The sequence below is a fragment of the Ambystoma mexicanum genome, chromosome 3p (assembly GCF_040938575.1).
Source record: "Ambystoma mexicanum isolate Mex_15411 chromosome 3p, UKY_AmexF1_1, whole genome shotgun sequence".
Lineage (NCBI taxonomy): Eukaryota > Metazoa > Chordata > Amphibia > Caudata > Ambystomatidae > Ambystoma > Ambystoma mexicanum.
The window spans coordinates 7,817,310-7,842,231 of record NC_090925.1 but is presented as its reverse complement, the minus strand read 5'-3'; the positions used below and the strand labels follow the sequence as shown (position 1 = coordinate 7,842,231).

The 24,922-nt window shown below is 47.3% G+C and overlaps 1 protein-coding gene across 1 annotated transcript in view; it reads left to right on the top strand.

The window, feature by feature from the left end:
• LOC138579451 (vitelline membrane outer layer protein 1-like) overlaps positions 1-24,922 on the top strand; it is a 435,230-nt gene that overhangs the window by 55,287 nt on the left and 355,021 nt on the right. Inside the window, exon 2 of the mRNA XM_069649780.1 lies at positions 9,214-9,397. Within this exon, the coding sequence (XP_069505881.1) occupies positions 9,233-9,397 (165 nt within the window). The 5' untranslated portion in view covers positions 9,214-9,232. The remainder of the gene's footprint in view (positions 1-9,213; positions 9,398-24,922) is intronic.

Sequence of the window (24,922 nt, the reverse complement as noted above, 5' to 3'; positions counted from 1 at the left end):
CGCTAATCTCATTCCATCACCAACAAAGAAAACCTCCTCCCCCTCTCCAAAGAATACAAAAAAGCCATCCTCTCTGCTAAAACATCCACACTCTCTAACAGAATCCTCAAGGCTCAGTCCCACTGTCACAAGCTATTCTCCATTCTCAGGGAGCTGAAACCCTGTGTGTTCCCACCTCCAACTGCCTTAAAGATGCGACCTGGTGCCTCAATACTCAGGATGCCCTCTCGAACAAAATTGTAGAGGAGCAGGTGGAGGCCTCCCATCTAGTCCCCACCCATTCATCACTGTTCTATTGGAGTAGCAGACGAAGGACTACCATTGGGAATCCATGTGTGAGTTTATGTGACATGTGAATACCACGTCTAATGTATGAAAGACGATAAGCACTCAGACAGCAATTCAGAAGATATCCTCACGTTGAGTCAATGGAGGGAGGTTGCCAAGAAGGATGTCAATTACCTAAGTGCAAGGAAGCAGCTCTAAGAATGACTGATGAATGTTAAACAAAATCAAATGATGACAATATGATGTCGTAAAGAAGACATATAAGCCTAAAGCGAAACGATATAAAAATACTTAATACTGACAATCTGATGAAAGCACTAAGAGGAACATGTACTAAAAGATGAAGAAGATGGAGCAACGTGCTAACCAATAATTGTAAAGACGCTATACCGCAAGATAGAAGGAGCATATAGAAGCTTGCCCTAAAAGAGGTATATACATATAACTTTTAGGACGGCCATTGGAAGAAAATGGACGACGGCTTGTGTTGAAGAATAAACCCAGCTACCTCAAAAACAAGCCTATGATTTCAAATTGAAGAATTGATGGAGAAGCTGTTTTCATGTGCGGAATAAGGGAGTCCATTGGCCTGAAGCCAAGACGGCTATTTCGAGAGATGGGCGCAAGGCACAGAGAGGGGCGAATGAAAAGACCTCGTGTATGAGACATATTTCTCCTAAGATTAGGAGGTCAAGGACATTTGCTGATTACAAGTATTGACAAACCTCAAAGACAAAAGCCTTTTGAAGGGGGCGGTGAGCCAGTATCTAAAGGCCAGAGAGGGTAATGACACCCTGGTTAATTAAATTAAATAGCAGAAATTGAGAGACAGAAATGGACAAAATCGTGGTCTCCTGACACATGATGAAGAACTCAAAACAAAGGCTATTCATTGAAGCTTTGAGTTAAGATAGTGGTTTGCTCACACTCCCTCAAATGTCCCAGAACAGTGAGCAGACTATGAGGTCAACTTCAAATGATAGACCTTGGCTAAGGGTAAGGTCGATGACATGCAATGGACTAATTCGGAAAACAAGCAATAATTTGACGCAGCTTGAACACCCAGGTTTGACTTTGTTCATGTGCTGCTAAACAAGGCCAAAGTCCAAGGTATTTTAGGGCTGCCAACCAATCAAAAGGGCCTGCCATGCACTTTCATTTACAATTTTGCAGTTCTTAATCCGCTGCCACATTCTCTGCTATAATCAGTACGTGACGTACATAGTAGTAGCTCAGGGTGTGTCCTACAGATCGAGAATCTACTTTGACAGCTGTATTTCTCCCTGCTTGCTTTTATTGAGATTAAAGCAGTGTTTTATCATCTTCCTTTGGTCTCTCCGATTATTTGGTCTGTAATAATTGTTAGTAATCCCATCTAGCACAAAGAAGACACTTCAATGTGCTGGAGCAAAACATTTCTTTCTCCAAGAAAAAATGAAGATCAAGCAATATATCCTGATCACCAAAGCCAACCTGACTGACCTCTCCACTCCTCTGCCTCTACTGCACCCCCTTTCACACACCCACCCTTTACCTTACACCCCAATCACAGAACTGAAAACCTTCAATCTGATCGCTAGCCTGAAACATTCATGTTGCCAAGGGGACACCTGCTCAGCCCCCCACATCAAGGAGTGTGCAGAAGCCCTTGTCCTGATCATCACCTCCTTCATCAACTCCTCCTTCTTCAACAGCTTTGTCCATCCAGTGGTCAAAGAAACATGGATCTCTCCACTCCTCAAGAAAGTATCTCTTGACCTTGTTATTCCTACCACCTACCGACCCATTACCACCATCACGTTCCTCCTAGAAATCATGAACTGTGCTGTCTATACTCAAATTCAACCTTACCTGCAACTCCACCACATGCTCAGGCCCAGACAATCAGGTTTGAATCCCGGCCTTGGTACCGAATCTGCCCTACTTGACTTAAAAAACCAACTAGATGACATCCGTGATTCAGGTAACCTTGCCCTCTTCCTCCTTCTGGACCTCTCCACTGCCTTCAACTTGGTCAATCACCAAACTCTCTGTCCCCACATTGCCAAAGCTGCTGACTTCGACCCATCAGCTGGCCAGTGGATCGCCTCCTTCCTGCCCGCGTCTAGGCAGGAAAAGAAGCTGCCCACCCCTCTCCTGTCCCCTGTAGTGTCCCACAAGGCTCCTGCATCTTCCCAACCTAATACAATGGCCATGCAAAACCTCTGTTTGACCACCTTGACACCCTAGGGATCTCCTTCACTAAGTAGCCTGACGATACCCAGATCCTTATCCCCTCTCAGGTGACCATAGACAAGATTGCAGCAAGATCAACACCATCCATGACATTATCCAAGCCTGCATGGCCTCCGACCAACTCTGTCTAAATGATTGCAAGACAGAAAGCCTCATTGTTGGCCCTCCCTCCCGCCAAGCCAAACTGGACTCATTGTACTACTCTTTTAACATTGATGCCTGCACCATCCCAGTCTCTTCTATATTTAAAACACTTGGTGTCTACCTAACCTCTGGCCTCAACATGACCCGGCAATTCAACTCCATCGCATCTTCAGCAGCCCCCACCACTAAGCTACTAAATGCCACCAAACATCTTCTCTCCTCACAAAGCCACCTCACCATAGGAAGAGCTACCACAGGCTCCCGGCTCAACTACTGCAACTCCCTCCTTGCCGGTACCTCAGAGCGCAACCTTCCCAAACTTCAGACCATTCAGAACCATGTAATCCGGGCCGCAATGAATCTCCCCAAACGTGATCATGTAGCAGGTCTTAGTAGAGCCATTCACTGGCTTCCAGTCAAAGAATGCATATACTTCAAAATCCTGTCGATCACGCACCGCTGCCTTTCCAACACTGCGCCGCCCTACCTCGCACAAAGACACAATAAGCACACATCCAGCAGACCTACAAGATCTCCCTACAGCCATAGAGTAATGACACCACGCTTCAAATGCACAAGTGCTGGGGGCTCCAGCTTCCCAGTCATCGCCTCCCATCCCACATTCGCTCTAAACCCTCCTACTGGCTGTTCAGGAAACAACTAAAGACCACTCCATGTCAATAACTCTATGCTTGTTTACAATGTTGCTATGTAACCTTTGCTTCCTCCCTTCCTTTCCCTCCCTTCCCCTTCTCTCCCCTACACACTCTGTTCTCCCCCCCTCCTGCAACCAGCACCTGGATGCCTGTGCTTTTTGGCACGCTTTACAAATGCAAAAATAAATACATTAAATAAAGAAACTTGAATATGTTGTATGTTCCTGGTGCTCCACTTCTCACCTGCTTCATTCCAAAGCTGACACCTAGTTGGGTCCATGATCCTTTCCCTAATCGAGAGCCCCTACGCAGGTTCAGGGTCAAGGCTATGTTGTTGAGAGCAATGTTGTGTACACTTTTTCGCTCCACATGTCCCAAATAATTTGCATTATGGGGGGTCTTAGGATTCTCCCGGGTATTCTGTTTCTGGGAACCCATAACCAGTCTCCGACCGATGTTGGTTCCAATGCCTCGTTATCTAGTGCCACCCATTGCTTAGCAGAGTGTGAGCCTCCCCTCGCCCCCGCCCCACGAGCAACAGTAACCCTTTCTTCACAAGTGTTAGGAAACCAGAGGGTAACGAGATAGATAACATTTGAAATAAAAAGGGGCGTCTGGGGAATACATTAATCTTGATCACGTTTATCCGGGTCATCCATGGCAGAGTCAGCCCACCCCACCTTTTGCTGTCTTTAGTGATTGTGTTGTAGAATACGGTGTAGTGTGTGGTGTATAGCTCATGTAGTGATGATTTGGAGATGTGGTACTTGAGTATTAATCTTAATTAATACTCAAGTACCAAATCTCCTTTTCTGACTTAATTAGGGGTACCCCTCCAAGAACTCCTTCCCTTGTGAAGAGATTTTGCCAATTGGAGAACCGCTGTCTTGTTGGGTTCATTGTAAATCCTGAATTAAATCTATATATTGTAACTTCCCACGTGAACTTTGGGGTTGTCTGCTTTGGGTCTTTTACACATATATGTATATTATCTGCAGAAAGTGCAACACTTGCATCGCTATTACATCAGAATTGCCTCGAATTCTCACTGACAGTGGTTGCTAAACTAGGACAAAAGAGAGTGGTGACAGCGGGACACCCTTTCCGTGTTCCTCTAGCCAGAGTTGTGTCCTCTATCTGTACAAAACAAAAGAGGTGATGGCTGGAAGGTTTAGAATTAATCTTAACCTCTGGCATTGCTCTGGGCAACCGTCCAGACCATCGTTCCAAGCCATTACAGAAGGGGAAAGACCATATGCAAATCGGGCTGGGTCGCACCCCAAAAGGGTCAGTCCAGCCTGAACTGCTTGGTCACAACCCTTCAGCACATGACCCCAAGCCTCCCCAGACACGTTTCGGCCTTGTTGGGCCTCATGCAATTTGCCTCTAGACTGTCTATCCTTAAAGAGCGGATAATTACAGCACCAATTAGATGGTGTCTTACCCTTGGGACCCCATTCCACTTCCATCCTGACCATATTGTGGTCAAACCAGCCTATCATGTCAAAGGTCGTGCTCACCTTGTTCTACTAGCTAATAGCCTTTCCTGGTGTATGTTGTATGCGGGACTCAGAAGAACCCGAAACCATTCCTCTGGATGTAACTCCAGTCTGGCATCTCACCAAGAATATTCTACGAAAATATTCGTCCAATTCCCCCCTCTGTTTGGATAGTTTGGTCAATGGTGGCAGTCAATCTTCTAATCAGATTGAAATCGCCCCTAGTATCCTGAGCCTTTGCACCCACTGGTCTATCTTTTGAGGGTCTATGTCAGTGAAGCATTGTGGTTGGCCATTAGTGGCATATGCCCCTGCCAGTGTTAGTCCGCTATTGAGCCTTGCGTCCTTAGTCACTAGAAGCCTACCCTCTTGGACTTTCTGTGCCTGCATTTTGTGTACTGGGCAGTCCTTGCCCAACAGGATACCCACTCCTTTAGTTTTATCTGAATCAGGTGAGCAGTTGGCATGTTCTACGTCTTTCCCACTCACTCTGAGTGCTTCCCCTCAAGTGTCAGGCGATTATTGAAGTATACTCATCCTTGGCACTTAAAGGGGGGGTTTACGGGCTCTCTCAACACTAATCGCCAGCAGTGTTTAGGACGATTCTCTTCTCTTATTCCGTTCTCCTTCCAGGCTCTTTCACTCCCATCGAGAGGGCACTTTCTGGGAGAGGGGTATCTTCTTTTCTTGTCTTTTCCCCTGGGGTGTGTAAGCGCGGTGTTAAGGGCGCCATTTTGTCTGTGCATTCTGCTGGACTCTGCTCACATAATAATAATTTTGCATTTATATAGCGCTACAAACCCTCCGGTATCTGAGCTCTCCTTATTATTACCCATGGTGTGTGGTGCTCATTTATCGACCTCGGAAGGATGAAAGGCTGAGCTTGGCCCTTCTAGGAATCTGACCTGCGTCTGCAGGCTCTGCACTGATGTCAAAGTGAGCGCTCTACTCGCTGTGCCACTTGCCCGGCAGTCCTTTAACCCCTGCCCAGTGGAGTGGCTGGGGCTAAAGGAATCAGAGAAAATATGGGTGTATCTTTTTTGGGCCCTAGGGGGTTGGGTACTGGCTCAGTGGCAGGGTGTGCCCCAGCAATGACGACCTGAGAGGATAAGGGGATGCCTGACAAACAGTCAGAACGAATTGTGATCTACTGGCTACTGTGTTAACTAACCATACGTTTTAGACTGTCTTGTTTGAATGACCGTGACAATTCTCCTGAGTAAAAATGATCGAAATAACTAACGTTCCTGTGCTTTCCCCCCTCCCCCCGTCCTCAACCCGGAACTCCTTTTGAAAGCTTCTCTCCTGACTGGAGGGGCCAGCTCATGGACATTATGTAACTGGAGTGCGACAAGAGTGTTCCTTGTGTTTTCTTTCTTCAGATCTTGTCATGCAGCACAGTGGTTCGCCACTGCCACAAGTTCCGAAATGGGTTTATTCTGCCACCCAATGCATATTATATTCAAGTGAGCGTGAAGTTTGAGCTGAAGCCTTGAGGCAAATAGTTTGGCTTTTGCCCCCAAGGTCTTATCTTCAGGTGTATCTATGCCTGGATCTAGGTGAATACTATTCCTGTATGGTCTCGATGGTCTGCTGGTGACGCGCCGCGTTTCTGCTCGCAGTTGTTGATTTTGCCCAATTCCCTCTACTGGGTGCATACCCCTGGGGTTCAATTCCCAATGCCATGTCTGTTGCTGGCCAATGACCCTTCTGCAAAAGTCTCTTTTTAACCTCCAGTGGTGCAATCACCCTCATGAGCTGGTTCATATTAACCCATGTGGGATTGTGACATTGGATGACAATTGGGAGCTCTCTGACAAATCTCTGGTGTTCCCCTCTAATGTTTGGGAAGTCCTAAACTATGTTCCTAAGGTCTCCTGCCATCCATGGAACATGTGTCGTCACAAAGTTATTTTCCTCCCCACCGTGAGGATCACTCCTATCCCAGGTGCTTGTGTCAGAGGTCACTCAAGTTGCAGAGGGTTCTTTCCATCGTTCATACCCTCTCTTGCCAGGGGGCTACAAATGGAGATTATGTGGGCGTACTTGGAAACACAGGGGTGCCAACTCCCCAGGGATCGGTGTTTGAAAGTCATAGGATCCTGAAGGTAGTTTTTGAGAGGTAGTGTCTGTACGTTGACATGGGTTATCGGTTAATCAGTCCTTTAGCTATCTGCGGACCCGCTGTCTTTTGAGGTGTAGCAGTTGTCGTAGCAGTCAGTGGCACGGCGTCTGTATCCTCTGCGTGCGCGCACTGGGAGACGGATGTTTGTACACTGGTGAAACAATCTATTATATAATCTGTCGCCTCCTCATCCTACTTATCACTTGCCAATTGAGGGTAAAGCAGATTGGGGCCAGCCTCATTTCTTCCCCTGCTCGTTCTTTATTCCTTAGGTTTTTAATTTACTTGCTTAATCTTTTCTTCAAATCTTGTTGTCCTCCAATTTTAGATGCAGTTTGCCTTTTGGGTGCTTCCTCGTCCCGGGTGATATAGGCCCCACACAATTTCAAGCCAAAATGCCCATTCCTTCGCTTGATTCTAATGCCTGCTTCAGATTGGCACATAACCTTCGCGCAGGGAGTAGATCCCTGTTCCAACGCATCTGAACGTGCCATGACTGCACGAATTTGCTTGTTGGGCTGTTATATTGTGTACAGATAAAGTGAGCCGGCATCCCATTAGGTGAAATGCGAACATGCTTGTTCCAGTTCCTTCCAGAGAGTTCTCCAATCGCTAATGGTGACTTCCCTACCTGCCCGGCCCTGAAAGGGAGAGAATTTGGGCACCAAAGACTCCTGTTAGTGGTCCCGAGAGGGATACACTTACACCCCCATGTGCACCATTTCTCCCTATTTAATCAAGACCCAATTTTATCACTGGTCTTAAATATTCCTGTACCAGACTGATCGTTGCCAATATAAGTTTTTTTCTTCTAAACTGACCAGACGCTGCCCTTTACAGTTATTTTCCTTTTTCCCCAACAGAAATTTCCCAAAGAGGAAACCCAAAACCTGTGTCATGTCTTGCAACTGAGCAGAAATTCTCAGCCCTCCTAAACGTTTATGGAAAAGCACCACTCACCGCCAGCCTCCTCCCGACTCCTTCCCTCTTAGTTGGGAGCTTCGGGGGTATTGGGAGAAAGAGGTCCACAGGTTGGTATTGCCTCCTGGAGCATGACGGATGACCACTCCACCAGACCTCCTAATTGTTAGGTCACTTGTCAGGTGTCCGTTGTGAAACCTAACAGTAATCTCCCAGAACACTCAATGGAGGCCTACACGGAGGAAGGAGGGCACCCAGCGCCCATTAAGTCCATTATAGACCCCTCTATACCAGACCATCTTCCATTGAACGCATCAAAAGTTAGTACCTTCCTGCAATCTGGTTCATACCAGTTCCTTGATTCACGTGCTCCTAAAAGTCCTCGGTACACTGCAGTTTTTGAGTTCAGGTCCACGCATGACAAATAGAGCAAGGTAAACATGAACAAGCATTGCCAAAGCCAAATTCTTAGATGGCGCAAAATACGTATGAATGATTCCGAAAGGAATAAAGGCTGTTGGTAAAGAGAGAGCAATATTGCGCTGCCGTAAAATGTTCTGTGAAACAAGGAAGGAGACTTCGCTAAATGCCGGACGGACACTAGAGTGGAGTAAGGGAAGTTTCTAACATGCATTTTTATATTTTCTGATGGGACGATATGAGATGTGGGTTTCCATGTGTCTGCTGAATGCATCATGGGATTGTATCTGCCAAGTTGAACCATAAACAGTAGCACAGATCCGAATTAAGAAGCGTTTTTTAATCGTAGGAAATTTTAGAGCGGCGGTACAGAAATGAAAACGTTCCTTTTTTTGTGTCTCTTTGTGGAACGGATGATCATATGGTTGTTTAATTTTAACTGCAGGGCATTTTAGATACAAGTTGACATGAAAGAAAGGCCGTGAAGGAGCTGTATGTACCCAGCCCCCATGGCTGCTCCCTGGTCCCAGCCCCGATGCTGTGCCTTCAAAGCGCCAAGAAGCGCGTACACGGTGGAGCTCAGCGTGTCACTGTGCCCTCGGCTCCATTTTGGGGATAGCATTGGGTGCCTACTTTGCAGGTCATGCTGAGAGCGGCGAGAGCTCTTGCTCATGGGCAGTTCGCTTGGCGTCTAGTGCCTCCCTGTGGAGCCAGTGGGGAGGTGCAGGTAGTTTGCCTTTAGGCACATCAATGCTGTGTGCAGGGCTGCGTGCTGTGGCGTCAGCATGCTGCCTCATTGCTGCGTGCCGTGACGTCATGCACCAGTGGCTGGCACAGAGGTTGCTGCCTGCTGGACCTGCTCGCATGTGTAATCTGTGCTGCTTGAAGACTGACTGCCCCTATCCCATTGTGTCTCCTTTTCCAGGAACTCCAAGTGGGAAACCATGCTGCGGGCTCTCACCGCCGCTCTTCTGCTCCTCGTGAGTGAATGCCAGGAAGCCAGAAACTACACCAATTACGTCTCCGTTCCCAATGGCGGGCCCTGGGGGGCGTGGAGTGAAATCCTCCTGTGCGAAAAAGGACTCTATGCCCGGGGATTCGCCATCAAGGTACTGCACCTTCTGGTGCAGCAGCACTAGGAGGGTAATATGCGCTAGGATCAATGCTGCCCTCTCACTGCCACCCCCACAGGAACCTTGGGACCCCATCCCAGGATTCGGATCTTGGGAGATATTTGTTCAAGGTTTGCTCAGCCTGTGGACTGCGGCTGCTGCTGCTTTAGAGTTTAGCAAGATTCTGGGGCGATAGCGCGCGAGTCCCTGTTTATTTACTTCACTAGTGCATACCCACACTATATAGCTTACTGGCACTGAAACTAGCGCCAAGAAGCTGAGCGGTGTGGGGAGTTGCGCATTTCCCTCTGGTGAAAGAGCAGAAACAGGGCCAGCTGCAGGTTCAATTGAGGTTTTCATAACACTTTTATCTGAGTCATTTATTTTACCTTCTTTTTAAAAAGCAGTAGTCAGTGACGATACCAGTAGGCGGAGGAGAGGTTGGGGAAAGTGTGAGGCTAGAAGAGGCGACTCTTGTGTAAGCCATGGTCTGCTTCAGAGACTGGACGGCTCTCATGTCTGCTGGAGACGGTCCCTTGTAGAACACGGCTCCCAGCGCCAGCCTCTATGGTTCAAACTGGAGGTGGCCCTCGGGTTTGGCACAGTGGACTATCCTAGTACTAATAGACATGCCCAAGATTTCAACACCATCAGCTTCTCCTCAACATGGCCCCCTGGTTCAATCAAAGCTGCCATCAACTACCTCCCATATCACTCGCCACAGCACTGATCTGCCATGACGGCCACAGCGTTGATCTGCCCAGGTGTCCACAGCACTGATCTTCCCTTGGGGGCCACAGCACTGATCAACCTTGGCAACCACAGCCTTGATCTGCCCTGGTGACCACAGCCTTGCTCTGCCCTGGTGACCACAGCTTTGCTCTGCCCTGGCGACCACAGCACTGATCTGCCCTGGCGACCACAGTCCTGATCTGCCCTGGCGACCACAGCACTGATCTGCCCTGGCGACCACAGTCCTGATCTGCCCTGGCGACCACAGCACTGATCTGCCCTGGCGACCACAGCCTTGATCTGCCCTGGGGACCACAGCCTTGATCTGCCCTGGCGACCACAGCCTTGATCTGCCCTGGGGACCACAGTCCTGATCTGCCCTGGCGACCACAGCCTTGATCTGTCCTGGCGACCACAGCCTTGATCTGTCCTGGCGACCACAGCCTTGATCTGCCCTGGGGACCACAGCCTTGATCTGCCCTGGGGGCCACAGCCTTGATCTGTCCTGGCGACCACAGCCTTGATCTGCCCTGGGGACCACATCACTGATCTGCCCTGGCGACCACAGTCCTGATCTGCCCTGGCGACCACAGCACTGATCTGCCCTGGCGACCATAGCCTTGATCTGCCCTGGCGACCACAGCCTTGATCTGTCCTGGCGACCACAGCCTTGATCTGCCCTGGCGACCACAGCCTTGATCTGCCCTGGGGACCACAGTCCTGATCTGCCCTGGCGGCCACAGTCCTGATCTGCCCTGGCGGCCACCGTCCTGATCTGCCCTGGCAGCCACAGTCCTGATCTGCCCTGGGGGCCACAGCACTGATCTGTTCTGGGGACCACGGCACTGATCTGCTCTGGTGGCCACAGCACTGATCTACCATGGCAAACACAGTGTTGATCTGCCCTGAGGGCCACAGCACTGATCTTCCTTCCCTTGGGGACCACAGCACTGATCTGCCATGGTGGCCACAGCCTTCATCTGCCCTGGTGACCACAGCCTTAATCTGCCCTGGCGACCACAGCACTGATCTGCCCTGGCAACCACAACCTTGATCTGCCCTGGTGACCACAGCCTTGCTCTGCCCTGGTGACCACAGCACTGATCTGCCCTGGCGACCACAACCTTGATCTGCCCTGGTGACCACAGCCTTAATCTGCCCTGGGGACCACAGCCTTGATCTGCCCTGGGGACCACAGCCCTGATCCGCCTTGGTGGCCACAGCACTGATCTGCCCTGGGGGCCGCAACACTGATCTGCCCTGGGGGCCACAGCACTGATCTGCTCTGGGGACCACAGCACTGATCTGCTCTGGTGACCACAGCCTTAATCTGCCCTGGGGACCACAGCCTTGATCTGCCCTGGGGACCACAGCCTTGATCTGCCCTGGGGACCACAGCCTTGATCTGCCCTGGGGACCACAGCCTTGATCTGCCCTGGTAGCTACAGCATTGATCTGCCCTGGGGACCACAGCCTTGATCTGCCCTGGGGACCACAGCCTTGATCTGCCCTGGGGACCACAGCCTTGATCTGCCCTGGGGACCACAGCCTTGATCTGCCCTGGGGACCACAGCCTTGATCTGCCCTGGGGACCACAGCCTTGATCTGCCCTGGTGACCACAGCCTTGATCTGCCCTGGTAGCTACAGCATTGATCTGCCCTGGGGACCACAGCCTTGATCTGCCCTGGGGACCACAGCCTTGATCTGCCCTGGGGACCACAGCCTTGATCTGCCCTGGGGACCACAGCCTTGATCTGCCCTGGGGACCACAGCCTTGATCTGCCCTGGTAGCTACAGCATTGATCTGCCCTGGTGGCCATAGCGCTGATCTGCCCCTGCGGCCAGATCCTTCATCTCCCCTGGCAACCACATCCTTGATCTGCTCTTGTTAGTCACGAACATGAGGTTACTGCAAATAAATGAAGACAAGTCAGTCATGAACAAATATATAACAGCTTATTGTCACTTAAGCTGGACCCACATTCAACCATAACTGTGCACAGCCACAGAGAAGGTGAGCGAAGGCCTGGGGGAGTGAGCGTTCTTTATACAAACCTAACAACATGGCAAATTCGTTCTTTTCCATCATGTGATGATGGCTCATGACCTGTGAACGTGGGTATTTTTTTATGGCAACACATGTTGCAGCGTTCTACGTCATCCCTCAGACAATTTACTGACCTGGAACAGAGCAGAGTGGGGTTTAGGAGTATATCTTGTTCCTAACACAAAGTAACATTCCTCGTGCTTCATTGTCTATGTTGTTTCTTCGACTAAAAGGTCAGTCTGCATTTCGACTCAGTAGCTCGGGCTTTTAGGAATGCACATGGCATGAATTGTGCTTCTTTTAATCATCTGGATGCACATTCACAATTAGCCGCGGAAAGTCAAGAGAGTCAGAAAGACAGGAAGGCACCTAATTTATAGATTAGCTATGCTTGTGCCAATTCTTCAAGGCTCCCAGTTAAAGACAAACAATGTGCTCAGCAGATTTAGCATTCCTGTGCAGCGGCATGTTTGAAGGACTTTCGGAGTGGTGACTTTGTGAATCTTTACCGCGTTAGGAATGAAAACCAGGTAAAGTGAGCAAAACGACCAAGATGGAGTTCGGAAGGCGCAATTGTGCGATTAAATGTGTATGTTCGACCAGCCTTGACCACCTCTGGTGGTCAGAGCTTTCTTCTGCCCTGGCAACTACAGCATTGATCTGCCCTGGTGCCACAGCACTGATCTGCCCTTGTGACCACAGCATTGATTTATTTATTTATTTATTTATTTATTTTAATTCTTGATAACACGCCAAATCACCCGCAGGCCTCACGGTGCACAAAAAACAGTACAAGACAGGGACAATCAGAAGAGACAGAGAAGATCTGAGACTGGAAGGTGGCGACAAGATAGAGGACTAGTGTGTGTTAAAGAGATGAGTCTTGAGGCTCTTTTTAATGATAACCAGTGGGATGGAGCTCTTAAGGTGAAGAGGGAGAAAGTTCCATGGGGCTGGTGCAGTGGCGTTGAAGTTGGATTTTCCAAATTTAACTTTGCGAAAGCATGGCTGACGGAGCCTGACCTGCTCAGCCGAACTGAGTGATCGGCCAGGGACAGAGCGCTGGATGCACTGTGTCAATTAGATGGGTGCAGAGTTGTTCAACCATTTGAAAGTGAGAGTGAGTATCTTGAACGAAAGCCTATGCTTGATAGGGAGCCAGTGCAGTTTCTTCCGGGCTTCGGTAATAGAGAAGTGCCTGGGTAAATCCAGCACAGCTCTGACCGCGCCGTATTGAGTGGTCTAAAGGCAGCAATGTTGTCGGCAGAGTTGCCTGCTAAGAGGCTGTTGAAATAGTCCAATCTAGAATTTACAAGGGCAGATGCGAGAAGGGACATATTGCTAACAGATAAGAATGGATGCCTTGCGCACAGTTGCCTATTGATCCAACCGCATGCAGCTCGAGTTTGGCCACATGTGGGCGCATGGAGAGTTCGAAGTCAATGGTGACGCCGAGGGTCTTAACGCTTTGGGCCACAGGAATGGATACATTGGCAATCGTAAATGACGCATATTCCTTAGAGAGATTCTTTAACATGTGACTAGATCCGGCAATGAGTATCTCTGTTTTATCAGCATTCAGTGCCATGAAGTTCTGACTCATCCAGGAGTGGATGAGGGAATAGATGGCAGCAAAAGCTTTAGAGTCAGTAGAGTAGGAGCCTGAAAGTTCAAGGATGGCCTTGGTGTCGTCAGCATAGTTGGTATATAGGAAACCCAGGTCATCGAGCAACAGAAGCAGAGGAAGAATATAAATGTTGATTAAAGTGGGAGACAGAGAAGATCCCTGGGGTACACGCGGGTAACCAAGGAGGGTATAAAAGAAGAGCTTTGGATCACCACGCGGGCATTCCGGGGAGCAAGAAATGAGGCTAACCATTGCATGGTAAGATCTGTGCAGCCGACAAGGGTTTATAATCTTGTTGCCAATAATGCGTGGTCAATTAGGTCGAACGCAGTGGAGAGATCATGCAACATCAAAAGGGTGGGACGACCGCGGTCGATGATGGATCCAAGGTTCGATTTTAAATCTAGCATAGCGGTTTCTGTGTCATGACAGGCAAGGTAGCCAGACTGACAGGGGCCAAGAATGGCATTATCATCAATACATTTCTGTAGCTGGAGGTAAGATACACAGACTATAACCTTCAAGAGGAAGGGCCAATGGTTATTGGTCGATAATGCTTGACAAGAGAGGGGTCGAGATTGGCCTTTTTGAGGAAAGGTGAAATCCATGCGTCCTTGAGGTTCGCCGGGACTTGGCCTTCCTTAAAGCCTTAAAGGACTGATTGATCAGTTTAGTAATCCAAGGACTGATGGTTTCGAGACATTGTACCAGCAGCCTAGAGGGACAGGCATCACCTTTACATGAAGTGGGCTTTATGTTCATTATGATCGTGGTAACTTCTGATACAATACATGGGGTAAAAGAGAACAAAGGTTTTATTGTAGAGGAGCTGAGAGTAGTCTCCTGAAGTTGGCGGAGAGAGGATTCTGTAGATGCAATGGAGGAGAGTTGGTCTTGTTCTTCACTTAGAGAAGTCTTCAACGAAAGAGATTGTTCAGGTGAGGGGGGAAACAAAGGAGCTGAGACTAGGGGGAGGTAACAGTAGTATTAGCAGAGGATGACGCACTAGGTGAGAAGCAATTTTGGCAGAGAAGGCGCCGTGAATAGTTTTACACCAGGTGGCGTCCTGAGGAGCCAGCGAGGTAGTCTGTGTGTTAGCGTTGAATTCTTGCAAAATGGCGAATAGTTCTTTAGGTTTAGATTTCGCTTGAAGGATACGATTGCTTTAGTAAATAGGTTTGGCCTTAGTAGCAGCCGTTTTGAATATTTTCGGGCAATGGCTGTTTACGCCAGGCACGCTGCGACTCGCCTGCGATGCCGTAATGCAAGGATTTCCTCATTGAACTAATATTTGGTGAAGGTTTGGGTTTTATGAGTCTGGTGCTCATGGGGGCAAGTTCCTCAATGATGGAATCGAGTGTGTTTTTCATGTGTGCAGCAATCTCCGAGGAGTTTTCAAATTTGGACAAGTTACCAAGTTTTTCAGTAAGTTCAAGAGATAGTCTTTCAGGGGTAAGTTTTTTGAATGTTCTAGAAGTAGTGGAGAGCCTAGGTATGATGTCGACTCTAGGAGATACAGTGGGGGGGGGGGGGGGTGATGATAAAATTAAGTAAAAAGTTGTCCGACCAGGAGCACGAGAAGATAATAGGGGTTGAGGCTTCAATTTTGTGAAAAAAGACCCAGTCCAAAATATGACTGGCTATATGAGTGGGTTCAGTCACCTGCTGCCCAAAGCCAACAGAGAATAGGGCCCACAGAAGGGATTGTGCAGTTTTGTCAGAAGGGACATTAGCCCATATGTTAAAGTCACATAATAGCATGACAGGGCCTTTGTTTGTGGTGATATTGTTTAGTAAATGTAAAAGTTGTTGTTCGAACATGGGCAGGTTTATGAGCGGGACGGTAGATGAGAATTAGGGCGAGTGTAGCATTGTTGGAGATCTTGATTTTAGTAATCAGTGATCCACAGTCGTCAAGGGGCTCATGCGGACAAAGATGGTATTGTGGGCTATCTCTTATAAGGAGGGAAACCCCCCCTCCTTTGACATCCTGGTGATCGGCCCTAATTAAGACGTAACCAGGGGGTTTGCCCTGGCAGTCACAGCACTGGTTTGCCCTGGTGGCCACACCATTGATTCACCCTGGTTGCCGCAGCACTGATCTGCCATGGTGGCCAAAGCACTGATCTGCACTGGTGGCCACAGCACTGATCTGCACTGGTGGCCACAGCACTGATCTGCACTGGTGGCCACAGCACTGATTTGCCATGATGATCACAGCACTGATCTGCCATGGTGGCACTGCATTCATCTCCCATGGCAGCCACAGCATTGGTCTGCCCTGGTGGCCACACCATTGAATTGCTCTGGTGGCCACAGCACTGATATGCACTGGTGGCCACAGCACTGATCTGCACTGATGGCCACAGCCCTGATCTGCACTGGTGGCCACAGCACTGAACTGCACTGATGGCCACAGCCCTGATCTGCCATGGTGGCCACAGCACTGATCTGCTCTGGTGGCCACAGCATTGATTCGCCTTGGTGGTCACAGCACTGGTCTGCCCAGGCAGCCACATCGCTGATCTGCCATGGCAGCCTCAGCACTGATTTGCCATGATGATCACAGCACTGATCTGCCATGGTGGCACTGCATTCATCTCCCATGGCAGCCACAGCATTGGTCTGCCCTGGTGGCCACACCATTGAATTGCTCTGGTGGCCACAGCACTGATATGCACTGGTGGCCACAGCACTGATCTGCACTGATGGCCACAGCCCTGATCTGCACTGGTGGCCACAGCACTGAACTGCTCTGGTGGCACTGCATTCATCTCCCATGGCAGCCACACCATTGAATTGCCCTGGTGGCCACAGCCTTGATTTACCCTGGTGGTCACAGTACTGATCTGCCACGGTGGCCACAGCATTTATTTGCAATGGGATAAAGACTCTGTTGACATCCCCACCTCTTTCACTTGGAAAATCTCTCTTTCATTTGTTTTAGAAACCATCTCCATCCCGTAACCTCTGAACCCCGATGAAGTCCAGGCAAAGTCCCTGTGTGTTACTCACCGCTCCATAAATAGGTCAGGAAGGTAGATAGATGACCTTGGAGACGATATGTACACAGGAATCGATATTCAGCCTCTGATTCCAGCTTCCCTGATTACAAGACTCAGGCTTCCTCAAGAGAGGGACGCTTCTTTACAACGTACCTCTCTGCTGTTTCTATTGGAACAGGCAGAGATGTCAGTTGAATAAAAGAGCGGGGAGAACACACACCGGCAATACCAAAGCTGCAAAGGAATACAAAGATATTAGACAGTGTTGAGAGAACAAGTAAGCAATCAAGCACAATATGGGACAGGAAATCCCTCCCCAGAAATAGGGAGGGATTGGAGTGGAACCTTCCCCGGAATGGACCTACAAGTAAAGAAGTAAACCCAAATGAGTGAATTATAATCTAATGGATTCTTCCTATAGAGAGTTTTAGCCAAAACTACAGACCTGAATTGTGGTACTCTCAAGGGTTAACGATTTCCAGGATTGGAGAAAACGACAGGAAAAAATAATAAACAGGGAAGTTAGTACAGGGAAGTAAAGCCGGGCGGCACGAGGGTCGCGCTAGAGCCGGGTTGGTGCAGGATCAGGAGAGCGTCAATATGCACTTTGAAAATAAGTTTATTGAGTGTTGTAGATCAATGAATGTCCCAAATCCAGTATAGAGGTATACCAACAGAGCAGTAGGTAAATAAGGTACAATAGTCAAAGATGGCGCTGGCAGAAATAGAAGGAAATAAACACAGTTGGTCACCTGAAAGACACGCTTCCCAAACGAAGGTTGGAGCAACTGAAGTGTTCCGAGTAACTGCTGACGAATGAGTTACAAAGACAGCAGGAGCAGGGAAGGACAATCCAAGTAACGTTCCGTGTCAAATACCAGAAGATCACAACAATGATAAGGACGTAGAGAAAGCAGTCCAGGGGCAGTCCGGGTCGATACCGTAGTGGTCTAAGAAGTGCCAATAGAATAGGAGACGTAACAATCCAAAAGTTGGGCGACGGTCGAAACCAGGAGATCAAGTTGGAATTTTGTGACAAGAGTTCACAAAAGAAACAGACGTAACCGCAAATAGTAAGAAACACTAATGAGCAGCAACAAGGCCGCTTGAAGACGGTAGTTTTAAACCCGTAAGGGGGCGTGCCTTGTTGTACGTCCTTCATGTACGAGACGTGTCAGCTGTGACGGATTCCGCTGTAGTTTGTACAGACGCCATGGCAACCTGTATCTGCTCCACAAAGGAGCCTGTGAATGGGACGTACGCCGCAGGGAAGTTTTTCTCTGCCGAAGTGTAACTTTATTTATTTATTTATTGTGATATAGTTTAAATTATAAACTTTACACAAAGCAAAAGAAATAAGTTTCATAAAATTAGAATAACATTAAAATATGCAGTAAAAAAAAAAAAAAAAAAAAACCAAGGTAAAATATCATCTTCATGACTCCAGTGTTGACCATACAGTTATCTATAATACATGTACTAAAATACCATTGTTCATTCCCTACAATTATTTAGAGTGTTATTTCCAGCCTGGCTTCAATCCTCAGCCAGATAGTATACAGTGCTGTCAACAAATGCATACTGTTAGAATTAATACAATGGTTCCAAAAAAGATCATCCTTAATATACTCATTGTTGAAGACATATTTATCCAACAGGGGTTTGAATGTGCTGGCCATCTCAGTGCATTCGGTTAGAAGATGCTTTGCCGTTTCCAAAAGATCTGGAACTTTACATAAACGGCATGTTTGCAAGGAAATAACTATCTTGGCCTTTCTTCCCGTAACAGTTAGCGTGGGCAATTGATCCAGTCTGAGCAACAAGATAAACCGTCGAAGTCTGACTGATGGACATATATTAAGATATCTCTGTGGTTTCTTAAAATCGTAAGGTCTATGTTGAACGAATTTATAGCTTCTCAGCTTCCCTAGATGCTCAAAATTTTCAATCCAGTCCCAGAGATCTATACGTTTACACAAAGCCCTTTGAGCTTTCTCTGAGTAGCCCCCCTCCTTGTTATGCCACCCAATTTCATAATACAGTTTAGTCATTTGGTCAATTGTTGTGGTACTCGATTTCTCCCTGGCCATTTCTTGATGGACAGCTGTTAGTAAACCATTACTGGTATCCCGAGTCATTTTTAGATAGATTGATGCTCGCTTCTTCAGTACGAGTGCCTTAAGAGAAATCAAGCCCAATTCTAATCTTATTATGGCCATTGGTATACAAGGAGCAAGGCCAAGGATACTACGCCAAAATTTTCCTTCGATTACCTGTAGCCAACCTAGATCCATCTCCGATAGAGATTCTAAGCCATAGATTATGGCCGGGGAGAAAGCTTGTATATACAGCTGCCGAATACCACACAGCGTAAAACCACACTGCTTAATGGTGAACCTGTGGAAGAGGGTCGTCAGTTGAGCCGCTCTAATTACACGCACCTGTTTACAGGCCACATATTCACCAGTTGTTTCAAAGTCTATACCCAAGTACCGATATTGGGGAACGTAGGAAATATTCACCAAACCTACCTTAAGTGATACACGTGATACTCTCTTTTTTGTGTATCTCATAACCTTTGTTTTCCCCAAATTAATACTCAGGCCATTGACCTCTGCATATTTCCAGAGGGCCGTCGCAGATCTGCGTATTCCACTGATGGTGTAGTTGAAAATCACCAGGTCGTCGGCATAGGCCAGGACAGGGCAAGAGGCTTTGCCAATTTTTGGCGGGCAATTGTTTACGGCGGCTATTACTTCGGGAATATCAAATACATATAGATTGTATATTAGGGGCGCTGTAACACAGCCTTGCTTAACACCCTTATTTTGTGTAATGTTAGAAGTTGTGTGCCCTTCCTGATCGAGTTTCAGTTTTACTGTGTTGTTTTGATGTAGTAGTCTCAGATAATATATAAGACCTTTCGGACAACCCATTAGATTTCATTTCCACCATAGACGGCTTCTGGGAATAGAGTCAAAGGCTGCCGCGAAGTCTATATATAAAGCATATAGAGGAGGGGCCCCCGGTCTTAAGGCTCTAGTTCGTAGGATATCCATGATCATGATGTTTTGGGAGGTCGAATATCCCTGTCTGAACCCACTCTGGAATTTGGACAGTACACCAGAATCCTCAGCCCATGTTTGTAGTTCTTTTAATAATAATGAGGCAAATATTTTCCCTGTGGCATCTAGCATTGAAAGCAATCTGTAAATACTAGGATCAAATCTATTTCCTTTTTTAAACACGGGGATCAATATTGCCTTTTGCCAAGAACTAGGTATTTTACCAGTTTTTAAAATTTTCTCGAATAATATACTCAATAGGCTGGCCCAAAAAGTGGGATGCGATTTAATAACAATATTGGATAGTCCATTAGGTCCTGGTGCTCGTGATGATTTTATCTCTTTTATTTTATTGAGAATAGATTCATATGATATATCAAACGGAGCAACTGTTGGAGGACTATCCAATACTGGTAGGTTATTGTCCTCCGCCTGCCGGTTTTCCAAGAACCTTTCCCAGACTCTGATTTCAATGGGATTAGTCAGTATCGCCTTTTGTGGGTCACGTGCCTCATTCAACAGGGACCAGATGTCACGAGTATTCCCTTCACATATGATCTTCACTGTTTTTTGCCAGTCCAGTAATCGATCTGCTCTTTTTTTTTGCTTTAATAGCCGCTCTGTATCTGTTTTTGATCCCTCTGACTATTACGTAATATCTTTCCCCATGGGCCATATCTTTTTTTACCTTACGGAGCTCAGCTCTTAGCGCTCTTTTCATGTCTCTAATTGCTTTGTCATAGGGCATTCTTTTTTTACTTTCCGTACTTATCATTAACCCGACTGATGACGATGCATGCCTTTCTGAAAAAGCCAAAACCCATTCTTCTATGTCTTCAATTGACAGCTCTTTAAAATTAGGCAACTTTCTGTCATCTGCCTTTCCCAGAGCCTCAGTTGCCAAATAGATATTTTTATCTGACCAAGAAATCCTAGTACCGGATTTATTAGTTTTTACCATGCCTATGTTACTAGACGGAGGCAACTTTCCAGAAATACTAATCTTACATTTCAGTGCGGCATGGTCGCTCCACTCATAAGTGATCACTGTCATGTCCGTCACCAATTGTTGGAGCCTAGGGCACACAAAAATATAATCCAAAGTGTAACACTGTGCTGCCTGTGGCTGTGTGTGGATAGACGCAGCACTGTCTTCTCACCTTCTGGCAATTTAAGCTACTTTTTATTCTGCTACTGTATCTTTTGTTTCTTGTTTCGGGTGCCGCTTCCACAGCTTCTCTTCCATCCTGTCCCTGTCACTTCCCTGGCTTTTGCCCCATATTGCGCCTAAACCCACTTTATTGTTTTCAAACAATAAAACCAAACAAACAGTGCATGTTCAACAGTTTCATTACACTTTTCAAATTCCCAAACCACTACTCCCACTACCCCACCCCTCTTGCGAGTCTATCAGCTTGAGTCATCAGATTCCACACCCTGTGGTTCGGTCTCCTCCTCAACAGGTTCAGTCGGGTCTTCTAATGACCCAAACAATCCGGCTATCAGTGATTTCCAGGCCATCAGGGACTCATTCTCCTCCTCCCCCTGCTGGTGCACGCCTCTTGCCATGCTATGATTTCGGCTTCTGCTCATTTTTGCAAGTCTTTCCACCACACCTCTATCCTCGGCACATGGCATGACATCCATCCCATGGCAATCCTTCTCTTTGCAAGCACATAAGCCAGGTCCCTTAGTTTGCTTACATGCCTGAGTTTCCGTGGTCTGGGGAACCCCCCCAGCAGACAGGCCCATACCGTGTCCACTACCATCTTGACCCCTCTTCCTTCTAGTTTCTCTTTTACACCCCTCCAGAACCTCTCTATCATTGGCAAGACCAAAACATGTGCACCATGTATGCGTTCTCTTCGTCGCACTTAGGGCATGCTTGCCGACGTGCATTCTCGAACCTCGATATCCTGCCAGGCGTCATATAAACCCCGTGTGTTATGTAAAGCTGTATCTGTTTCAGTCTAGCGTTTCTAGACACCTTCTTATGATACCTTTGCACCCGTTCCCACATCCCATCCCCCATTTGGGCCCCAACCTCCGTTTCCCAGTCCAATCTCAGCTGTGTGACCTCTTTCCCCAGTTTAGACATCAACATCTCGTACAGTCTGGAGACCTCATGGCCCCCCTCAGCTATATCATATATAACGTCTATGGTGGCGTCCAGTTTTTCCTCCAACACAGTTTCGGGCCACATCCCCTTAATCCTCTGTACCATTCTGTAGTACGTGATGTACTGGCCTTCGTGCAACCCAGCCTCCTCCCGCAGCCCCTCAAAGGTAACACAAGAGCCCCCCTGCCAAATATCCCCCATCGTTGCCACCCCAGCCGGCTCCCAGTGGGTCCGGAGTATCAGTCGCAGCTGAGCATCTGCCCCTGTCAACACCACCAATGGCATCTGCGGCGAGCATGGGGACGCATTCCCCATCAATTGGCATACCCTACGCCACACCTTCAACCCCAGCAGCATCATTTTAGGGCGCCCGACCATCTCCGCCCTGGGTGCCCACATAACTTCTTTCAAATAAAAGGGTGCACAATCCCGCACAAACAGCCTAAATTCGGAGGTCTCTTCATCAGATAGCCATTTGGCAACATATTGCAACTGGCTCGCCACATAGTACGCCTCGTAATTGGGCAGCTTTATACCCCCTTTGTCATGGAAGTTCTGGAGCTTCCACAATGCCACTCTGTTTCTCGTGCCATGCCACAGAAAGTCCCTACACATGCTATTTAGTTTGGCAAAAAACCCTTTAGGAATCAGATACGGTATATTCCCGAAGTAATGTAGGAGCCTTGGAAGGACCACCATCTTTAGCATCGCTCCCTGCCCCATCATCGCCAAAGGCAGCTTCGCCCAAAACGGCATGCATTTCTCAATTTTTTGGATTGCCACCTCTGTATTACACCTATGCTCCTCCCCCACGGTGTGATATATATCTATCCCCAGGTACCGAAAAGTACTGACCGCCCACGGTACCTGTAAGACCGGTAACCTCTCTGCTGGAACCCCTGTATACCCCCCCAACGGGAACAGACTAGACTTCTGGGGGTTCATCGCTATGCCTGACAGCACAGCGTATCTCCCAAGCACTTCCAAAATGTACTGGAGGTTCTACTCCGGATACCGCACATACAGCAACATGTCGTCCGCTTATAGGGAGACCAAATGCCACTCCCCGTTCACCTCGATGCCTATGGTGTCATATTGCTGCCTCAAATAGATCGCGAGAGGCTCCAGGGCCAAAATGTAGAGCATAGGGGACCACAGGCATCCTTGTCTAGTACCCCTACTAAGCTGCCACCTCTCTGATATCACAGATGCCTTCTTTACTCTGGCCAGCGGTTCACTATACAAAATCTCTGCCCACCTTACATAGCCAGGTCCTAACCCATAGTGTTTCAGGGCCGCCAGCAGCCACGGCCACTTGACGGAGTCGAAGGCCTTGATCGCATCCAGGGACACGATCACCATTTTCTCCTCACTTCCGCTGCCAAACTCAATGATCCTCTGAAGTCGCCTATGATTGTTGGTGATGTTTCTATGGGGGACATAGCCCGTTTGATCCGGATGTATTAACTTAGCATTAACTGTCCCCGGGGTCTTACTAGTAGGCAACTGGCTCACCACCTCCCCCAGTTCTTCCAGGGTAACCCACTTTATTGTTGATTCACTTATTGGTTAATAACATTGTGTCGCACGATTATCCACGTCTTCTCCGGTGTCCAGTCATTTGGTCGACTACAAACTGGTCGACTGCAATTTGGTCGACGTCATTTGGTCGAAAACCAAATGGTCGAATTTTTTTTTTTTATTTATATATGTGTTTTGTGGGTTTTCGTGTTAAAAAAAAAAAAGAAAGAAAAAAAAGGGGGTTGGGGGGGACCCCCCCAAAAAAAAAAAAAAAAGGGGTAAAAAAAAAAAAAAAATTCGACCATTTGGTTTTCGACCAAATTGATTCGACCAGTTGTCCAGTCGACCAATTGATTTCGACCAAATGACTGGCAACCGTCTTCTCCATGTCTTCTTCAGCTTATTTACTCTGTCTTTTTCTACTCTTATTTTCATTCTTGCCATTAGTACATGGGGCTACATTTCATTCAATGTTAATTTTGACAGGCGGCCATACCCCTTTTGTGCCCTTCACCCTGCCCCCCTTTTCATATCAAGTGGATTGAACCACACTATTTTGTATATCTTTTTGATAAGAACCCCAAAATGTTTGATATACATTTTATATCCATTTTTTAAGAACCCCTATCATTTGTATATAATTTTGATACATTTTTAGCATACATTTTATATAAATGTTATATCATTTTGATTTCAATTTGATATACGTTATATAATTGTAATATACATTTTATATCATTTTAATATACATTTTATAAAATTTGATAGCAATTTTACCTAAATGATATCTAAGTTGCATATCAAAATATTTAAAAAATGTATATCAATTTAGTGGAGCAGGGGGATGCATTTTCTCTGGTTCCCGCCCCCTCACCACCATCCTATTGGACTAGCAGATGAAGAGCTACAACTGGGAACCTGTGCATGAATCCCTTTAACACTCTTATACCACGTTGTGTATATGAGAGACGATGTGCACTCAGACAACCATTTAGAATGTTCCTCACAGTGAGCAAGTGGAGGAATGCCACAGGGAAGAAAGTCTCCGTGAACCTGAATATGTCATGAAATGCTAAGTAAAATCTAATGCAGGAAAGATGATGTCATGAAGAAGATATATGAACCTATGATGAAATGATATGAAAACACTTAAGAGTAACAATGTGACTGAAACACTAAGAGATACATGTACCTGAAGATAAAGTAATCATGAACACGAAGAAGATCAATAACTGTAAATACGAAGTAACGCATGGTAGAAGAAGCATATAGAAGACGTATATGAGCAATGATTAGGACGGCCATTAGAAGAAAATGGATGATGGCTCATGTCAAGAATCAACCCAGTTACCTCAAAACACAGATCTAGGATTGTAAAGTAAAGAGACGATCAAGACACTCCATT